The following is a 20453-nucleotide window of genomic DNA, read 5'->3' on the forward strand; positions in this document are numbered from 1 at the left end:
ATAACCGCTTAACCACACTTTTAGACTCCAACTTCGTTTATCAACTAAATGGCAAAATTTGATCTTGTTTCTCATCTAACGACTACTTCTACCAAAGTTATTCGAGCGCGCCAAAACCGAACCAAAAATTTAGATTTCATGGCTGCTTCACTAACACATAGTTAATCGTAATGTTACTTTCTGCCTACCAATTTTTAATTTTTATGTTTCGAAATTATCAATTTCGAATCATATTGTTGTCAATAATAATATTATTCAGATTATATTCGAATGTTATATAAGTCGTAAATTTTAAGTTATTTTCAAGCATTTACAGCTCTGAAATTTTAGTACGTTGTTTAAGATAAGATGATACGTAAAAAAATATTTTTCAAAATATTATTATGACTACTCTCTAATTAATTAATGTTTGTTTATCAAATTTAAAATATCGGTACGGGGTTGTTCAATTGTAATCAAAAGTGTATCATAATAGTAATAAATCCAAAACGAAGTACGAATAAATTTTGACATATTTATCAAAAAAAAAAACTTGTTTATTTAAAATTAATCAATTCAAAACAAAAATTTGTTTAAAAAAAATTAAAGGGAAAAACGAGTTTTTAAAATTAAATGTAATTTATAAGAAAAGGGCGCTAAGTGAAAAATAAATAAACGATTTCAAAACATATTTTATTTATAAAATAAATGGTGTTAACCATTTTATAATTAAAAAATATTAACATTCCGTATTATTCGGCCTTTTGTTAATTATATAATGTAATACCAAAACTTATTAATAATAAACAAAAATTAAAATTATACTACCAAAGAAAATCTTTGTATGTATAAAAACTAATCTTTATTTTTTATTAAAACATACAGAAATTTAAATATATTAAACAAACAAATTTTACTTTAAAAAAAATCTTTTTACTAATTTAGTAAAATAATAAACCAATAATTAAGATGTGCAAAACTATAATTTATATTTAAATTTAAAAAAACAAACAGGCATTAAAATTAAATCAACAAACAAAAATTAATTTTTAACCCGTTCTCAAAATATCCTTAACCTAAAATAAAAAACGAAAAAAAAAAACACACATTTGGTAAATAGTAATAAATAAATATTATAAAAAAAATTAATTACAACACAATACTATGAAAAACAACATACCGAAATTGTAGAACTTTATATAAACACTTTTTTTATTTTCCATAAGTAGAAAAAAATAAAAATACAATATCATATGTTTTGAATCAAAGATTTTTTACCATAATTAGTTACATTGAACCCAAAACAAATACAACACTATCTTTCTTGAAAACAACTTAAATTTATAATAATTTTGGAATTGTGTTTAAGAAATAGTTACATGACCTTATAAATGGCTACCGATCGGGGGATAAATATAAAATGCAACTTCTAAAACATCTTCTAATGACATTGCTGATTCCGAATGTTTCTTTTTCTTTATTTTAGGCCTATGCATACTCTATGAAGAAAATTTACCAATAATATAAAAAAGGAAATTTTTTTAAAAGTTATTGCAGTTTAATTTTAACTGTTATTTACTTTTTTAACAGCTTCAACTGCTTCATTAATTTGATCTTGAGATGGAAATAGATTACAATCATTGAAATAGGCTAAAAGTTCTGATTCTTCCACCTCATTCCAAAATTCTCTTTTCTTAAATAAAGCTTTAAATTCTAACAAGAATTGAACATAATTAAAATTAGAATTTTATAGTATATAACAGAAAAACAACAAAACCTGGAACTTCTTATAAATAAAAAACAACATTCAGAAAAGTAAACACAGTGGCTTGGTGTAGTTATTAAAACACAACAATGCATTTTCATTGTTTAAATGTCATAACAGCTTTCAGTTCTATGTGTATTTGCTCATGCTAAGTTTTACGATCAAGTCATATTATCATGATATTCAGAAAAGTAATATTGAGATTAATATGCATTTAATCACACTAAAACAACTTACTTGAAAGATGACTAAGATAGTGAAAAAACTCATGAAAAGTAAATGTTAAACTTGGTTTAAGTTTTCCATGCCGATCTTGTGTTCTTGTTAACACCTCACGATAGTTTATAACTGTTGTTGATAAGTCAGCACCAAGTTTTTCGCACTGTTAAAATTTTTGAGTTTTTGTCACTGACATTAAGTTTTTTATAACTAAGCTGCATAACACAATTTATGCTCATTACCTAGCACTTTATAATAATAATATACTTAAATAATTTAAAACAACTTGGTTATACTTTTTCTCTTATTTTTTTAAGTTGTTGTCGAATGAGCCAACCTCGAACACACTTTTGAATCTCAATGGCACTTTTATGAATTAATTCTTTATCTGGGAGTACTGGATCAGGGTGAAAATTCTAAGTTACAAATATTAATGACCATGACATTATAAGTTGGTATATTAAACAACATAACAGAAAAAAAAAGTAGTTTAACTAAAAATAAGGCTACCATCTAAGAATACCTCGTAAATAAATGTGTGTGGACCAATTTTGTTTATGTGACTCTTTTCTTCTTGTAGGTTTCTCTTTTCAAAAATTTTTACATTTTGAGCCTGATTTTTTCGCATTTCACCTTTTTCTTTAAGCTTATCTAAGTTTAGAATAACTTTGTTTTATCAAAAAAAAAAATTTTCTTTTATTATTTGTTCTTGTTCTAGTTAATACAACTTTTTTGTAAAAAATCAACATTAACCTTTGTAATCCTTTGCCCATTTTAATGTTTCTTTCTTAATTCCAGTAAATTTTCTCGCAGCCTTAACGCGGACTAAATGATTACGATAAGCACGTTGCAACATTTTAACTGCTATCTTTTCTTTTTCAGTGGAAGTTCTATGTTCTTTTTTTTCAGAGGCTTATTTTACAAGTAAAAAAAATAATAAAAGATTATTATTAGTTTTTTTTTTGTAATAACATAAAAATATGCTTTTTTAAAGATTTGTTATGCATTACAAAAATTTAAAAAAATTTACAAGAAAATAAAATCAAGCCCCCAGAATAAACATACCTGCGAAAATAGAGTGGACATCTACATTACGCTCTACTTGTTTTTGTCTGGTGTTAGCAACCATGTCAACAAGAGGGTCTTTCACTTGAGCTTCGCAAGGTATGGGTCGACCTGATACTGGTCTGGACAAGGCTTTGACAGCTAAAACTTCCTCAAATGTGATCATTCCTGATAAATCAGCATCATTGTTATTGTTAACCTTATCTGTGATTTGTGAATTCTCTACAGGAAATTTACTGTCTTCGAAAGATTTTTCAGTAAAAGTTATATTTTGAGTCCCACAACCAATAACTTTTTTGGCATCGTTTTTCACTTTATTAACAGTCCAATCTACATTTTGTTGTTCAGGTAACTCCCGAACCGAAATACCAGAAGGTTGTGAAGTTATTTGTTCTTCACAGCCTTTTATGGTATCATCTAATTCTGTAGACTTGTCTGTACTGAATTGAAATGTTTCAGTCCTGTTTTTCTCGAAATAATATTTTTCCATTTCATCTGGTGAACTTTTATTATTTAATTCCTTCTCTACTTTCGTTGCCAAAGTTACAACAATTTTAATACCACATTTCTTTATAGCATATTCCCTTTCACTGTCCGAAGAAAAACTGAGAAATTCAGAAGGACTTGAATCTTCATTATCTGAATATCTAGGGGAAGACATCTTGGAGTTATTTTCTGAAATTATATCACAATCATCATTAGGCTGACATAAGTTAACAAAATTATTGTTATTTTTATCATCATTTAATGTGGTTTTATCAACAACATGGGTAAACTCAATGTGATTTTTTAAATCGCCTTTTTTACTGTTATCAGTTGATAAACTGTGATCTTCTAAAGTAGATTTTTTTATATCTTCAGTCTCAGTTGATGAAAAATTTGATGTTTTTATTTTGAAGATATTTTCATTTCTATCTTTATTCATTATCACTACAGAGCCAGTTTGTTGGTCTACTATCAATGGTAAATTGTCTGCAATTATTAAAGCTTGTTCTTCATTAAAGGGTTTTTTAGTTCCATTTGTATAATTTTCTTTTTCCTGGACATTTTCTTGAGTTTTATTGATAACACTAGTCTCGGCTAAATTAATTTGTTGTCCTTCATCACCTTTTTCAAGTTTATCATTTTTATCGTTAAGTATATTATTATTATTATTTAAAGTTAGCTTGGAGTCTATGTCCTGATTTATATTGTTAGAAATAATAACATCTTCTTTTTTTAATAGTGGAGCTTCGGTAATAAATTGAAAACTAGTGTTTATAGCCTCAGCATCTAGCTTCTGTATGATAGGACCTTCGATGTTAACACCCTTGTCATCTGTAAACTCCACTTCTTTTTTATTATCTGTAGACTCTGCAATGTAGGATTTATCATTGCTTACGTTTACGTTTTCATCTAGTTTTTCATCTTCATCAGGGATTAAAGATTTCGGTACAAATTCATCATCATTATCATATTCTGAATTGGTTTCTCCATCATCTGTGTAATCAACAAAATCTGTATCTTCATCACTTGAATCCTCATAAGTATTTTCACTTTCTATTTGACTTTCATTTTCATTGACAGGAATATTATTTTCCAATTCATTTTCACTATTATTCCCATTTTGTGATTTTTCAACTGCGATATCACTTTTGTTGTCATGATAATTATCTTCTTCAAATCCAACTTCTTTTTCACAGCTCACTGATTTTAACAAATTGTTAGAAGATTGGGAAGAAATGGAGTTGGAGTGACTTTGAGTAGTTGAATTACTTTTTTTTTCTAGTTCATTGGTACTTTCATTTTCAGATTCAGATAGAGTCGTTCGATGGAAAAGTAAAGGATCATTTCTATACCAAATTAAAAAATGATAAATAATTAGTTTTAATGTTTATTACATTCCAACACATTAATTTTTTTTTAAAATTTAAAAAAAATAAGCACTGTACTAAAATAAGGATAGAAACTATTTTTAACCTTGGTGACAAGTCTATTTCATCCTTGGGGAAAGTATCTTCAAGCCCCACATGTCCATTTAAAGAAGGGGGATCATTAGAATAAGATCGATCTCCTGAAGAGTCTAATATTGCAGCACGACTTATCAGATCTGCATATGTTGTTCCCTCCTCCTTATTTGTATCCAATCCTAATCCATCCAATGCACCACCTTTTTTTGTTTAAATTACATTTTAAACGAGAAAAGCATGCTAGAGACTATAAATTTCAACAATATGCGTTTAAAACCAAATTAAATTGCTTACCAGAAAGCCAATCTTTAAGCCAGTTTTGTTCATTTTTATCCTCACCCCCTTTATTTAGTTTGTTTGTAGCACTCTCCACATCTTAAAAAAAAGATTTCACAAGGCGTAAAACAAATAATTCAATGCAAAAATATGAGAGTTGGTACTGGTAAAATAACTCTTCTTTCTAATATTACCAAGTAAAAGTAAATTTTTAGCATGTTAAATTACCTTCATAGCTCAAAGGACTATCAGACAAATCATCATCAATACATTTAGGAACTAGTTTGTCAACTGTTATTGCCACAGCTGCAGTTGTTCCACAATAAACACCACCTAACAATAACAATTTATTTAAAGTATGACTAATTTGAAGAAAAACATTATTTAAATCAAAAAAAAATAAATGCAAATATATGAAATTAAAAAAAAACTATCTATTACATTTGATATTGACAAATAATGCGATAATTGTACCTGGTGGAATGTAAGTAAGTGCACCCTTTTCTTGATCTGCTGGCATAGGCGCAACAATATTGATAAAAGAAAGTTGGGGAGGCTGAGTAATTGGGTGATTTGAAGTTGCTTGAAGGTCAAACTCAACCTTTTTCTTTAAAACTTGTAAAATATTTTATAAATTATTCTATAAATCACAAACCTTAGCTTTAAATAAGAAAATACAGTAAATGCTGCTACGCAGACTTTTCTTGGTATAAAAAGTTGTGTGTAAATAAAACCTGGTTTTGTTTGCAAAGAAATATTTCCTCCCGTTCTTTTCTTGGCTCTAAGCTGAGCTACATAAGAACTAGCAGAAGAAGAGCCGCGAGAGTTTATATCATTTTTCTTTTTTATAACAGACCTTAATTATAAACAATTTTTTTTAATAAAACAGCAATTATAGGGTATCATTAATAGTTAATTTCTAACTTAATATTATCTCATAGCCAACATCCATTTAAAATGTATTATACATACAGGAAAAAAACAAAAGTTTAATATTAAACTACCTGACTCTCATTGACTCAGCAACACTGCGATGCATTAAAGTTCCACTGGTGTGGTGACTGGCAGCACCCAAAGAAGGTGAAACCTCAGAATAGGCTGGGTAAGAGCCCCAAGATGCTGCTGTTCGGGGTCTACTTGCACCTCGAGTTGTACCAGCACTTCTAAGTGAAGGATGGGAGCTATCAGTTGCTTTAATATCATGTAAGTCTCTGGTTTTAAAATGGCGATAGACAGTTTGAACTGAAAATGTAAAAAATAGTTTTTTTTTTAGATAAAACTCATTTTTTGTTATAAGGCTAATAAATAACAGAAGGGGCTACTATATAAAAATTTATCCAACCATCAGTAATATGACGAGGAGTAAGCCTGGTAGAACATTGAGAAGGAAGACCAGTGACTGGGTTGCTTATTGCTGAATAAGATGACGCAGGACGATTGCTACCTACAAGTTAAAAAATATTAGTGTCGATATATTTCATATAAACGAAAATGGCATAAATAATAAAGCTAGAAAACTTACGTAGGCTTGTTTCGTTTGTTGTCAAGGTTTGATTAAACATATTTTCAGTTGGATTCTGGTAGGAAACAAAAGTTTAAATAAACCTGATATAGTTCTTGCACACAAATTTTTTTTAAAAGTGCCTTACTTTAGGATTACCTCAATGTTTAAATCTAGTGTATTTGTATTTAAACTTTGGTAAGGTACAACCACTTTTTGCTGAATAACATCACCTTCTTGTAGGGCTAGAACTGTTCCTGAGGCCTCTCTTTTGTCATATCCTGGCTCTTTTGTAAAAGAAACAGGAACCATTGGATATCTCCAACCATGATTTGGAGATGGAAGAGCCTGTTAACAAAATGTAACAGGCTAAAGTTAAAAAAAATGTTTTAACGCTTCAGTGTGGTTTATTTGTGATTGGGTAATTTAAATCAAAGAAACTGCAACTCAGTAAAACTTTACTTCATGACAATTTAAATCTTTAAGTTTTTTTTTATAAAATTTACTAGCAAAAAAATAGTTTTTTAGGATAGGTTGTCCAAAAGTTGTCATCAAGTAGATTCATGTCCCAGTTGAAATAATGTGAAGCTGATTTAAGATTAATTATACATTTTTATTAAAATCAATTTTAAACATGTTGTATTTGTTCAAAATGTAATTTATTTGTGTTAAACATAAATATCTGGGGATAAACATTTATAAATCAGTTGACAACGTGTTAATATGTGTTTACCTGTTGGTTAACATCATGCATTTGTTTTCCTGTTCCATCAGCAAGCCCATACACTGAGGATACAGTAACTTGATTGATGGAAGGTTGAACAATTTTAACTAATTTTGAGTGAGAAGGAAAGTGGGATACTTGAGGTTCAATTGTAAAGCTAGTTACATAAAGTTTGTAGTTAGATATTTAGTTTTATAACAAGGGATTTGTGGTAAAAGAAAAACAAAAGTTTGTCCAAAAAGTGCAAAATAAATAATCATTTTAACCTTCTATTTTTTGCTTTTGTAGGAGCTGACATACTTCTATTAGCATTTGCTTCAAAATATTTTTCTTGATTATTTTTACTGTTTTTTATTTCAGCAGGTTCTTGGTCCAAAAATTCTTTCAGGGACATGGTTCGATAGGCTTTCATATCACACTAAAAAAACTTATTAACAAGTTATGTGTTGAATTAAAATAATTCTATTATTATATTTTGTTTTATATATTTATCCTTAATTTTAAAAGGTTGCTTGGTAAGAGTAACATTTGTAACCTAGCATTAGCCCTTAGTTGTGTTAGGCAGATTCCAATAATGGTAAACATTTTGCTTGGTAATCAACCTACACGTTAGTTTTGATGTAGTTTACCCACCCTTCCAGTTATCATTAAACCAGTTGGTATAAATGACCACAATTAATAATTTGCCAAAAATTTGTTTCTAATTTTTTTAAAAGCCCATGAATTGAACCATATAACCATAAACCTCTATCAGATGATTTGATTTGGTTATATATCTGTTGGGTGAACAAATATAATAAATCAATAAAAATAAATTGCATTAGTTACAATTGTGTCTTGCAAATTCGTATTGAGTTTTGGTCCTTGAGACTGGAGAACTTGAGCTGTTTCCTTAACAACGACTTCAGTTTTTTTCTCAGGAAACTCCAAATAGTGTTGCCTAGTTCCATGTTTATGTTGAACATATTGTTGCATAAAAGCTTCCTGTTGTGTTGCATGCTGTAAAATACAACATTTTTTAATCCCTCTTTATTTGAAATAATATTTCACTGGTTAGTGTTTATTGTCCTAAAACTATTTTGTAGCTATAAAAATTTAAAATAAATTTAACAATTATAAAAGTTATATTTTTGCAAAAAATGGTAGTATTATGTGGTTAGATTATTTAAAAAAATTGAAATTTCCTGGAACCTGTGATATTATTGCAATTTTTTTTATAATACTAATACTATAAAAATACCTTATAAAACACTTAAAAACATTTTTAAATTTTACATCAGGATTATTAATTTAAACTATAAGTAAAAGTTAGTAAAACAAGTAAATTTGAGATTGTAATTATCTAAATAAAAACATTTGTGACAAATAATTTATGGTCTATGTTTTATTCAGGAGTTTAAACTAACATCTACCATATTTAAACCAAATAACTAAATAAGAAATATCATTTAAAATTAGCAATATATGTATGTTATCAGAGCCTTTTTAATAATAAAATTTATTAAAATTTAATAATAATTAGAAAAAAGGTTATTAATTTTTTTTATTTTTATAAAAACCTCATAACAAAACTGCTTAAACATCAATAAATTTGCAACTCGATTCGGATCGGTTATAACATTTTTTTGATCGTTTGTTTTCTTTATTGAAGGAAAAATTTGTTGCGTTGGAAGAGTGACATGAAGCTCTGTTTTTAAGGAACTACCTCTTCTCTGCTTGACTTCATTTTTGTGAATTAGTTTAGAGAGAGATGGTGTTGGGGAGATCTTAGCCCAAGATAATTCATGTTGCACCTTAAGAAAAGTCAGCTTAACTAATCTAACTCAACTTCTTTTTTATAAAGTTTATTTCTCACATTAAAAATAAGTATGTAATTAATTAGGTAAGCCCACCCTTTCAATTGCACTTCGTGTTCTAGGTTGTTTAGAACTTGGATTTAAAGAAATACTATTAGTTTCATTGCTACTTTCGGCATTTTCCATTTCTTTGTTTTGTTTTATTTTTGGAGGCGCTGTCATTGGTCGCTTTAGCTTGCAAGTTCTATTTTGTTGATATTTATCATCAAATTGTGCCAATGAAAAATCGAAATCATTGATAAAGCTCTGCAAATTTTTTTTAAATTAAAATTTTAACTAAGAGTCATTAAATAAAAACTAACAAAAATACTTTTTATTCACCTGATTTTTCTTGAATAAACTGTTATCAATACTAGTAAGCTTATATTTAGCACTTGGACTAAGTATGAATTGTGCATTTTTTGCTGTATTTTTATATTTCATCTTTTCTTTTAATTCATAAAGCTCTTTAAGAAAGCTTTCAATGGTCTAAAAGGAATACAATAATTTTAGATATATTTCAACTAAAGTGATGTATGATAGTTTATATACATTCATACTATACTTAAAATAAATAAATCAGTTGCATGGTACACTGGTTAACACAAAGTACTTGCAGGATAATGATTAATCTTATATTAATATACATTTCATCATAAAGAGTGGGTATATATTTATATATAAAAGTAATAAAGACACATACTACAAATCAGACATAATTTAATATGACCTTTAGTTGAGTTTCAGCTAAGCTTGTATTTTTTCTATTATGATTTCTTTTGGACTGTATTGAAAATGATCTATTTTTCTTTTCATATATTTCTTCCGTTATTTTTTGAGCCGATTTAAAATACTAAAAAAGCAATAAAATACATACATATTTAAATTTTTAGATAATATTGGTTTGTTTTAAAAAAAATCTTACCCCATCAGATTTAACAAGAACATGTTTGTTGCCTTGAAACCAAAGATATACTTTTTTCAATGCAAGGAGCTGTTGTTCAGCTGTACTAACAGATTTGTCACCCAAACTTATTGCAACCTCAAGTAACATTTTCTCAAGGATGGAATAAAATATTTGATCCTGACTTTTTTGATGTCTTATGTTTTTCTTGCCTGTGTTAAATTTATGTAAAGTAAAAACTATTAGTTTTTGCTTACATAATCTTGAGAGTTCAATTAATAAGGCTAACTGCATGGGACTTTTAAATTTACAAAAAACACTTCTACTTGAGTTATATTTAAACAACATATTGACAAACAAAATAAAAATACAAACAATAAAACCATAAAAAAAATTAGCTTGAAAACATTTTCTTACATTAAGATTAAAATTTTAATAAACAAACAAGCAATTAAATTCAATTAAACAACCAGAAATAGATTTATTTATTGTGTTATTAAGTTATTTATTTCTTGGTCCAATGACGAAAAATCTTAAAGCAACCTTAAATTTCAACAAAAAAACACCTGTTAATGGTAATTAGTAATATTAAACTTTTAAAACCAGAAAAATGATGTCACTATAATATCATAATACATAACAGTCTAAAATTTCAAAAAGACAAAAAGTTATATAGTACTGGAAATACTTAAATAAAGACTTTTGAGACCTCAGAATATAAAATTTTGAATAATAAGCTAACAATATGTTTTAAACTCAAACATTTTAAACCATAATTTTTATTAAACATTAACCACTTATAGTTATACTTTGTATAATTAATTTAAACATTGCAAAAATCAAAATACCTGTAATTGCCCTTACTGCGAGTCCATGTTTAAATCTTTCCAAGGACTTAACCATGCTGTCAAACTCGGCCACTTTCATAAGTCGACTGTCCTTTAACATATTTGTCTCCTTGTCAGAACCAATCATTTTAATGAATTAAATTTTTTTAATATTATTACAATTTGACATTACGATATAGCTTTTAATTTTTAAAAAGTTTATTCTTTCGACTAAAAAGCATTAAGGCATATTTAAAAGAGTTAAAATTTATTCAGCTTTTATACTGTTTAGTATGTAAAGTAATCTTAAAAACCTAAAACTTTGGCACTCTGGGGCAACCTTTTGTTATACTGCCCCAGTATTATTTATCGTTATTAGTTTTACATGTTGTTGTTCTCGTTTCTATATAACCAAATAACAATCTTGCCAATCAGTTTTAAGATTAGTAGGAGTCATACCTAAGGTAGCACATTACTCAAGAACTTATTTAGTTAGATGTTCGCCTAAACTGCTAAATAATATATATATACTGGTTAAACAGAATACACCCTAACCTATTTTAAATACATGCAAACTTTAATATTTTATAAAAACCTAATTATAATTAATATAAACATCTATATGACTTCACTCGTTTTCCTTTAAAGGAACATAATCTGATAATCAGATAATATGTATGTGACTGTAGTACAGCTGTAATTGTCATTGAGATATTTTGGCTTCGATTGTGTGACTATGATGACTAAACCAGCAAAAAGAAGGTGATAATAGGTTGGTTCGCCCGGCGTTGAGTTGTCACCAGACTAAATTGAAATAAAACAAATTTCAAAATTAGAAATTGTGGCTGGTCCTGTTTGTCTTTGTATAATTCTCACAACAATCTTAACATGGCGTACATGACAACCATAGTTTTTGGAGCATAACGGCAATAACGGTATCCGGGCATTTTACCAAATAAATTTATTCTCAAAAAAGCGAAATTCTAAAAAAATATTCAACTGATACTTTGTAAAAAAATTTAAATTCATTTAAAGGTTAAAATGTAAAGTCTGCTTTTTTAGAGTAATGTGTGGTGTATGAATTGATAACTCATGTAACTTGATGTAACTAAACTACCATATTAAACCTGTTTTTTGTTTATATTTGGTATTTAAATAAAGCTACATTTTAACTGAAAATATAAAGTCAAAAAAACTTTTCTACTACAAAATGAAGTTTGTTAAATATAGGAAAAACTGTTTTATTTTGGAAAAAAGACGCAAATTTTAAGCATAAACTAATCTACGCATGAAAAATTAAAATTAACTGTAAAGTAAATAAAAACTAATTTAATTTATCGCCATATTTGTTGTGTCCTCCGAATAACGTTTTTTAAGGGATAGAAGCATTTTTGTATTTATAACGTTTTTATTGCAAGGTTGCATCATAGATATTACATTGTAATATCTATGGTTACATCTACCGTGTTTTTTAAAAAAAAAATTAACCTTCACAAATAATAAAATTAATACGATTATAACAAAACGTTAGATACAAAGGTGCTTGTTTTGCAAAAATTAATAAAGTTGCAAATATTGTATTTATTGATAACAAACTAGTTGCGTAAAAACAGGCCTGACTTTTCTTAGCGGTAAATAGACCCGAACCCACTTTTTGTTTTGCCAACGAGCTGCAATTGTTAAATTGTAATTCGTAACATAAAGTTATTTTTGTATTTAGTTTGAAAAAGTTGTTGAAGAAATTGTTAAAAACATGAAATTGTTTTCGATAACTGTATCAGTTTAAAATGTTATATCTCATACATCATACCACTATTAACTACATATTATTTACGTTTAACAAAGTGGCAATATTTCAATTAAGTTTAACGAGCATTTGTTACAAAAAAGTACAAAAAGAAAAGAATAAATTCAGATATAAAGAGAAATTATTTCTTACAGTGTATAAAATGATTAACAACAAATGAATAAATATTTAAAAAAGAAATATACCATATGTCTTTTTTTATATAACAAGAAATATTTAAAGGGTTTAAAAAGTAACAAAAATATAAAAAAACGCGATCACTATCTTTTAACAACTTTTTAAAAAATTTTAACAACTTTTTAAAAAAGGTCTTTATTATACACTAATAAATTTTTGGAAAGATTTTTGAGAGTGAAGAAACAAATTTAAATATTTGTATGTAATAACTTGTAATGTATGTACGCAATTATATAATTAATCTATAACAGAATACATTGCAGATACGAATTTGCCAATACGAATTGTTTCTTTCTGTGGCGCTAAGCTCTCTCATACAGAGTTTTAAACCGATACTAAAAATATATTATATAGCAGTAAATTTAAAACATCCCTTTGTTCAGCATTTTCTTTTTCTAGCCTGGCGACCGAGTTTTCGAAGTTTTCGTCTATATTTTGTTCGCCATGGTAAAACCGATGTGTTTTTATCGATTGAAAATGACCGCCCGGAAAAGTTTCCCAATAAAAGGTACTTTCGCTTTTCACGAAGGCGAGGGCACATACACGCTAGATAGCGCGCTCGGACTTTAATGTTGACTGTTCTTCGTCCGAACCGCTTTGTTTTTTTGTATATTCGCATAACATTAAGTCTCATCTGGGCCCATTTTCCATTGTTTGTGATTAATTCAATTCGAGCTTCTACAACTAAAAAAGTAGTTTTGTTATTTTAACTGTACGCTAACAGATAAGTTTTAATTAATATTTTGTACAAGTTTCTTTAAGTTAAAATAATTAATAATCTAACTTATATTTTAATATAATTTACCAGAATTAGATATTATGATTTGGTATTACATAACTAAAAGTAGCTTACCATAATCCATTGCGCAGAATTTAGCGATATCAACCTTTACTGATGTAGAGGATTTCTTGCAGGTTGGGGCAGTGCATGTTAAAGCTATAGAATACAAGTACAAGTAGCATTAAATATTTTTTAACTAAAATATGGTTTCTATAGTCTAAAAAGCTTCAAATGTAACCTTGACAAACGAGATGCTTAAAAAACTTACGTGAGGTTTGTTCAGGTTTAGTAGGTGGATAAGGAATGCCTGTAAAAGCAAAACCTTGGATTAAAATTTTTTTTAATAAAAATAATAAGAAAAAACTTTAAAGGTTAAGGAAAACAAGTAAATATGAATTTGTCTTAATTTCTGCTAAACTTGATTCTTTCAACAATGAAAACTACAATCATTTCGTTTAATTAAATACATTGCGCATTTGTGAAAATTTGTATAAAGATTGTTTGACTAAAATTAAACATATACGCTTCAACATGCAGCCATGCAATATATAAATAACTAAGGATAAATTATGAACCCCGCCATGCTTATTCACCCATAACGCGCATAAAAATGCATTTAAATTATGTTATTGGAATGCTGCAGCCATTGTTATGAATCAAGTCTTACAGCGACAAGACAATAAACAAGTAATTAGTTATATATTTATTTTAGTATTTTAATATAATTTAAAACAAGTAAGACTATTACATTAAAACATTGCTTAAATTATTGCTATAATAGCTCATACACATAACAATAAAATAGCAAGCAGCGCCTATGCTTTGATTGGAATCGGATAGTAACAACCAGCGTTATTTTTTTTTCTTATTTAAATAAACCCAAATGTGTTTTTCTCATGTCCAAAAAAATCCCATCGACCTCAAACTGCAAAGACGCTGCTTGCGTGTTAAAACTCTTATTCTTAGAAAACGTACAAGGTGCTACGTGTGAGCGGGTCTGTTGATAGCCCTTCGCGCAACGGTTGCACTTTTTCCCGGTGACCCCATCTTTGCACGGACATTGTCCAGTGGCTGGATTGCAAATTTTTCCGGCAGACCCAACGAGATGACACCCGCAAGCTACACAAATATCCAATTAAATAACTTGCATTCAATGAGTAGAAAAATATTTAGTACGTTATGTTATCGTGTTAATTTAAACGCCACATGCAAGCGCTAGAAGTATATGATATTGTTTATAAATGTAAATACATTCTTACTAATCGAAAAAGTGCCCGGTAAGGATAAATACGTGCAGATGTAATATAAATAAAATGTCATGCTGTGGCAATCTAAAAAATAAACTTTAAAACCAGTGATAAAGTATTTTTATCTGCCATTTTGTCAGTGAAAACGTGCAAATAAGAAAACGTGCAAGCCTTAAATGCATTCTATTGCAAAAGTTAAAACAATACAATCGCCATATTGTTAAAAAAAAATCAAAAGAAAAGGGTCTAAATTTAATATTCAAGTAATATAAAATACATAAAACATATAAAAAAATGATGTTGAAAGAACCAGGATATCGGCAACTAGTTATAGAGATTATAGTTTAGAGTCTTTAAATTTGTCACTTTGTAGAAAGATGTACATGATTAAATTTTACAATTTCCGAATCGTTGATGATATAAACCAAAAATTAATATTTTATATAAATTTTTTGGGTGAAATAATTGTCAAATGCGATATTGCAACCATGCAGTTTTTGTGACTAGTGAACTTAATACTGCGCTTATATTTTTTTGGCAAAAATAAGCTGTGACATGCGTATCCAATAAATAGTTAAATTAAAAGCATTTAATTAACTGTAAATGTAGCTTACTATATTTTTTTATACCAACTAAACCGACTCGTAAAATAACAAAGAAAATATTATTTTTTTGAATGAAAGGTGGTTATGTCTAATGGAATGTTGTACACGTCAACGTTATTGAATAAAATATAAAAGAACGTCTGTTTTTGGTGGTGAAAAACACTAACAACCACCTGACTATTTTAAATTGTTTTTAATTCTGGTATTTTTAACTTAAGAGTATAATAGCGCAGAAAAAACCAACATTAGAGGCCCAGACGTATTGCTTATATTTACTTATCACCCCACGCAGGAAGCGACTGAGTTTCCGATACCTTATTCTTTGTCGTCAGGTGTGAAAAACATGGCCTTTTGTACATCTTAATACATATTACCCGCTAAGGGCTAAGATATAGGGTGTCAGATAACAAGGCGTAGGCCTAAACGCTATTCAAAACCTGCCTAACATAAGTGATTTAACCACCGCTAACTATGTAGCACTTTGTATCGCGTTGTTTACAAGGGCTGGCCGGCTAATTTCTCAGCTGCTGATTTAAATTACGTTGCTTTTTGTTATGCTCTTTCCCATGGTTTACATATCACTATTTTAATGTGAATTGTGTTAAAGAAATGTATGATCGAAAGTTGTTACGCAACATAACTGTTTCGGTCGCGTGAATTAATATAATTTTTTATGTAATGAACTATCATAAAATAACCTTATGTTTTTTTTTTAATTATTATTTTTTTTTATATTGGATTAAACAAGTGTATTTTAGATGCTATTTAAAAAATTATGTTTAAATAGTTTAATTGTTACATTTTTCTTAAACAATATTTTAATCGATGATTTTTATTTTGAGGTGGACGATTTGAATGACACTACTAAGTTTAAAAACTGCGCGAACATCGACTACCTAGTTAATGTTGAAATATAATAAATGTGTTTAAAAAAAGCCGAAAATTAAATTTTTTGGTAAAAGTTTAATATTATAAATCTTTTTTTAAACTATTTATAATATTTAAACTTATAAAAAGTCAAGTCGCTTTTTTTCAAATTCTTAAAACTTATTAAGTTATACTTAATAATTCAAGTAAAGATATATTTTTATAATCAATGCTTTACAAATAATGATTATTGTAAGTTAAAAAAATATATAATTCGCACAAACTTTGCTAAAAATACTCTACATTTACTTACGTTTGCAGGCACGCTGTGCAGAAAATCCATTGGTTTTGTTGTTTTTGTAATAATGATCTTTACAAAAATGACAAAAACGACCGGTAGTGTGATGGCGACATTGCTGGCAAACCCCGCCGCTTCTTCCACCCGATTTGTTAAAAAGTTCGGGATTAAATCGACATTTTTTTGCATGTTGGTTACAGTTACAAGCTAAAGCAACAATATTAATACCTTTATTTTTAAAAAGTTTTAAAAATGGGCTAAGTTAATTTTGTGTCAAAACGATAATTGATTGGCATACTAGTTTAGTGTTAAAATTATAACAAACAGGAAATGACATTTTAAATTTGCCAAAAATACTGATTTTCATAAATAATTAAATTAAAAGAATATATTTGTAAATGCCGTCTACGTGAGCTACATTCTGTTTGTATCGTGCCTAACGTTGTTCAAAAAAACTATATTATATTGTGTCATACGTGCGTGTCTAACCCAGGATTGCGTGTCAAGCTGAATTTATTGAAATTCAAGAGGCCAATAAAGATAAACACCAAACAAATAAATCCAATTTCAAACGTTATTTAACTTTATGAGTTGTTATATATTTACACAGTTTTCTATTAGTAAATTTGGACATTCAAATTTAGACTGCGTGCAATATGGCATGTTAATTTATAAAATAGTTTGTAATGTAATTAAGTTTGGTCACCCAAGTCAAGGCAAAATAAGTTTAAATTAATTTTTATTAAAAACTGTCGGAAAAGCCTTCACAAACAGAAACTGTTAAACGGCAGATGTCAATTTAAACTCAATAAACACTCGTGCTTTTTAATGTGTTTTTGTTAAGTAACGCGCGAGGACTATTGGTTTGTTTGTAAAAGTATTCCGATGTTGATAACAGTGCATTTAATAGCTGTCTGTGATAAATTTAATCGCTCCTTGATTGGCATTTACGGGCTAAGTGGATTCTTATGTCAGTTTTGTGCGCATTTTTGGACGCGAAAAAGTAAAGTTTATCGCCGCAAAGATAAAAAAATATTATTGTTAGACAGTTTTCGTAAGAAAAAATCCGGAAGAGAGAGGCTCGGTCAAATTTTTTTTAACATTAACGAGCGCACGTAAATCACATTTTTTGTTTGACGGTTTTATGGTTAATCGTTTTTGTTGTCGGCAATTGACTTTTAAGTTTTAGAATAATTTCCATCTGTGTTCGATCAGGCTGCTTGCCTGAACTGTTTAATAAATAACCAAACCAAAGCAAACATGTATAGTGAGAAGGATAGTTGAGCTGGCTTTTAACGACGCCACGTTTTAATTCGAAAGCTAATAAAGAATACATCATAATCAGACGGGACCTCATCTCATTAAACATTGGACGGGCCTCCTGTAATGAAAGGACAATTCCTTTTTGACGGGTTCCATTCATGGCAAGTACACTGGGGCACAACTTCAAACAAGACCCTAACAATGCCTTCGTGTGGGCAGAATAATCAAAATAAACAAGTGTGGGTGGAAAAAGGAAAAACGCTTTGTGCTAATGCGAAAACGAGTAGCTGGTTATATTGACCTTGTGTTTAGCGGTAAATGGAGTTAAATATAACGGGGTGGGTTTAGATAAAAGATGGCCAAATGTCGCTAACACAGATTTGCTTTAAAAACATGTTAACAAAGTTTTAAACATGTAAAACATCTGCGCTCGGATTTGTTACAGATTGACGCGTGAAACACAAGTCATATTTCTAGAAAGCCGTGTGAAAAAAGGAGTTCATAGTCAAACAATAAATAAACAAAATCTTTCATTGTTTAGCTGACGCTTACTTAAAACCGCGATGTAATTTATAAGATGTACATTTTAATATTTAAGCTTACCTTGGCATTCATTAGCGTTTTCTTGTGTGGCGCGTTTCCATGGTTTGTCAGAATGGAAGGGCTTGCACTTTTGACAATCTGTCCCAGCCGTACTATGCTTACAATTACACATCATTTTGCCATCTTTTATAGAGCATGTAGAAGCATGTCCGTTGCATTTACAAGTTCCTCCAATCCCTATATCATTAATAGCATAATACGCGCTCGACCCAATAAAACTTTCAGTCTCGGAAGATTTTTTTTGCAATGCAACAAGTCTTTTATAGCCTCGTTGACCTGCTGAGTCCATTTTAACCAACTTGGTTGCAACGCCGTGATCTTCGAGCGCCTTGACTCCACTTCTGCGAGTAAGTTTCTTACCGGTAAAACGGTGAGTCTTAGTTGTAACGCTGTTTACCTCTAAAAGCGATATCCTGATGTCAGTTGCAGTGACCCAATCTTGTAATATAAAGCTCCCTGCTAAGTTATTTTCGGAAGGTCGACCACTTGCTGGGTTAAATATAACCATGCCTCCTGTTAAGGGACGTAGACTGCTAAAATTTTCAGAGCATAAGACCTCTTGGTCTATAGTGGTGTTTAATTTATTCGGCATGTTAAATCGTTGTTGACAATTGCGGGCAAAATATTGAAATGGGACCCAAGTTCTCCCAAAGTCCATTGACTTGTAAATAATCATAGCCCCGGGTCTAGGTGAGTTAAAATCAAGAAAAACATATGCGACCTCATATTTATGTCCAAACGATATCGTGAGATTGACTTCTTTGCCTCTACTTTCTCCAAATATAGATTGAAAGGGTTTAGACTGCCAAAAAGTAAGGTTGCCGTTGTCGTGTATATCTGTTAAATAGCGAGCGGGGTGCGCGTTACGACCCCTTCGATCGCAGGGTTCACAAATTCTTTTTATAACCTTATTTTCTTCAACCAGGCGGCAAATTGTTTCTATAGCGTTTTCGCCGCATGTTTCAGACACAGTCACTGACTTTTTTTCGGCAATTCCTTCGAATCCAGGATTGCACTCTTTAGCTGTCCCATCTTCATTATAACAATCGTCCCTGTTATCTCGTCTTGCAAAGACGTTGTGTGAAAGTAACAAGAAAATCATAAAAAAACGATTAACATTTGATATTTTCGTAACGATGTAAAAGTTCATTGAAAATTGTTTATTGTGCGATTTGAAGACCATTTTACAATTGTTTCTCGTAGTGTGATTTTTATACTAAATAACCATTCTTACAAAATTTAGCAATAAACTTTTTTAATCAATCTGTAAAAAAACAGTAAATTTTTTAAGTGAAAATAATGTCAATCAAACGTTAAAAGTACTAATAAAAACTTTAACACGCAGTTAAAAAAAACAAATTAAAAACACTAAAATCACTCTTTTTCGTGTGTCGCTGCTCAGGTTTAAGATAAAAGAAATACTCTAAAAACGCTTAGCAGCTGTGGACGGGGACGTAAGCAGGTGCTACCCTTACAATAGCAACAATTCCCGGCTAAACACATCAACTCAGGATTAATTTTAAAGATATTTGGAATGGCCAGTTTTCAAGGGGCCTAACCTCGTTTGATAGCCCGACACTCATCTTTGCTTCTAAACGCGTTTTTTGTTGTACACACGAACTGTTCGAACGGAAATGGTCGCCATTTTGCCTGTGTTTGCTTTAATAATGAAGCGTGATAATAACATAGTTGTAAAGATCTAATAGCGTGGTATACTACATTTTTTTCTTTGTAAAAAAATGTCGATTTATAATATTATGA

General features: G+C 29.3%; 2 protein-coding genes across 3 annotated transcripts; both read right to left on the reverse strand.

Annotated features, from left to right (window-relative positions):
• Positions 1-1196: 1196 nt before the first annotated feature.
• LOC145763699 (uncharacterized) lies at positions 1197-11267 on the reverse strand. Its single transcript, XM_082575204.1, has 25 exons — positions 11066-11267; positions 10239-10429; positions 10044-10166; positions 9656-9802; positions 9371-9580; positions 9038-9271; positions 8307-8477; positions 7745-7896; positions 7488-7635; positions 6914-7102; positions 6776-6830; positions 6596-6697; positions 6258-6495; positions 5988-6109; positions 5728-5868; positions 5482-5586; positions 5272-5352; positions 4988-5177; positions 3029-4860; positions 2717-2875; positions 2487-2614; positions 2260-2379; positions 1982-2126; positions 1559-1692; positions 1197-1478 (listed from the first exon to the last, which is right to left on the reverse strand). Exons 1-25 carry the CDS (start codon positions 11190-11192, stop codon positions 1365-1367), a joined length of 5358 nt encoding a protein of 1785 aa, XP_082431330.1. The 5' UTR covers positions 11193-11267; the 3' UTR covers positions 1197-1364.
• Positions 11268-13079: 1812 nt separating this feature from the next.
• Positions 13080-19944, reverse strand: LOC145742684 (netrin-3-like). Of its 2 annotated transcripts, XM_082560464.1 has the most exons (6): positions 18693-19944; positions 16842-17033; positions 14785-14928; positions 14078-14116; positions 13882-13965; positions 13080-13712 (listed from the first exon to the last, which is right to left on the reverse strand). In XM_082560464.1, the coding sequence occupies exons 1-6, from the start codon at positions 19873-19875 to the stop codon at positions 13408-13410; spliced, it is 1947 nt and encodes a 648-aa protein (XP_082416590.1). In that variant the 5' UTR covers positions 19876-19944; the 3' UTR covers positions 13080-13407. The 2 variants fall into 2 exon arrangements, with proteins under 2 accessions (XP_082416590.1, XP_082416597.1); XM_082560471.1 differs by lacking the exon at positions 14785-14928.
• Positions 19945-20453: the final 509 nt, after the last annotated feature.

Source organism: Corella eumyota, chromosome 1 (genome assembly GCF_963082875.1).
Source record: "Corella eumyota chromosome 1, kaCorEumy4.1, whole genome shotgun sequence".
Classification (NCBI taxonomy): domain Eukaryota; kingdom Metazoa; phylum Chordata; class Ascidiacea; order Phlebobranchia; family Corellidae; genus Corella; species Corella eumyota.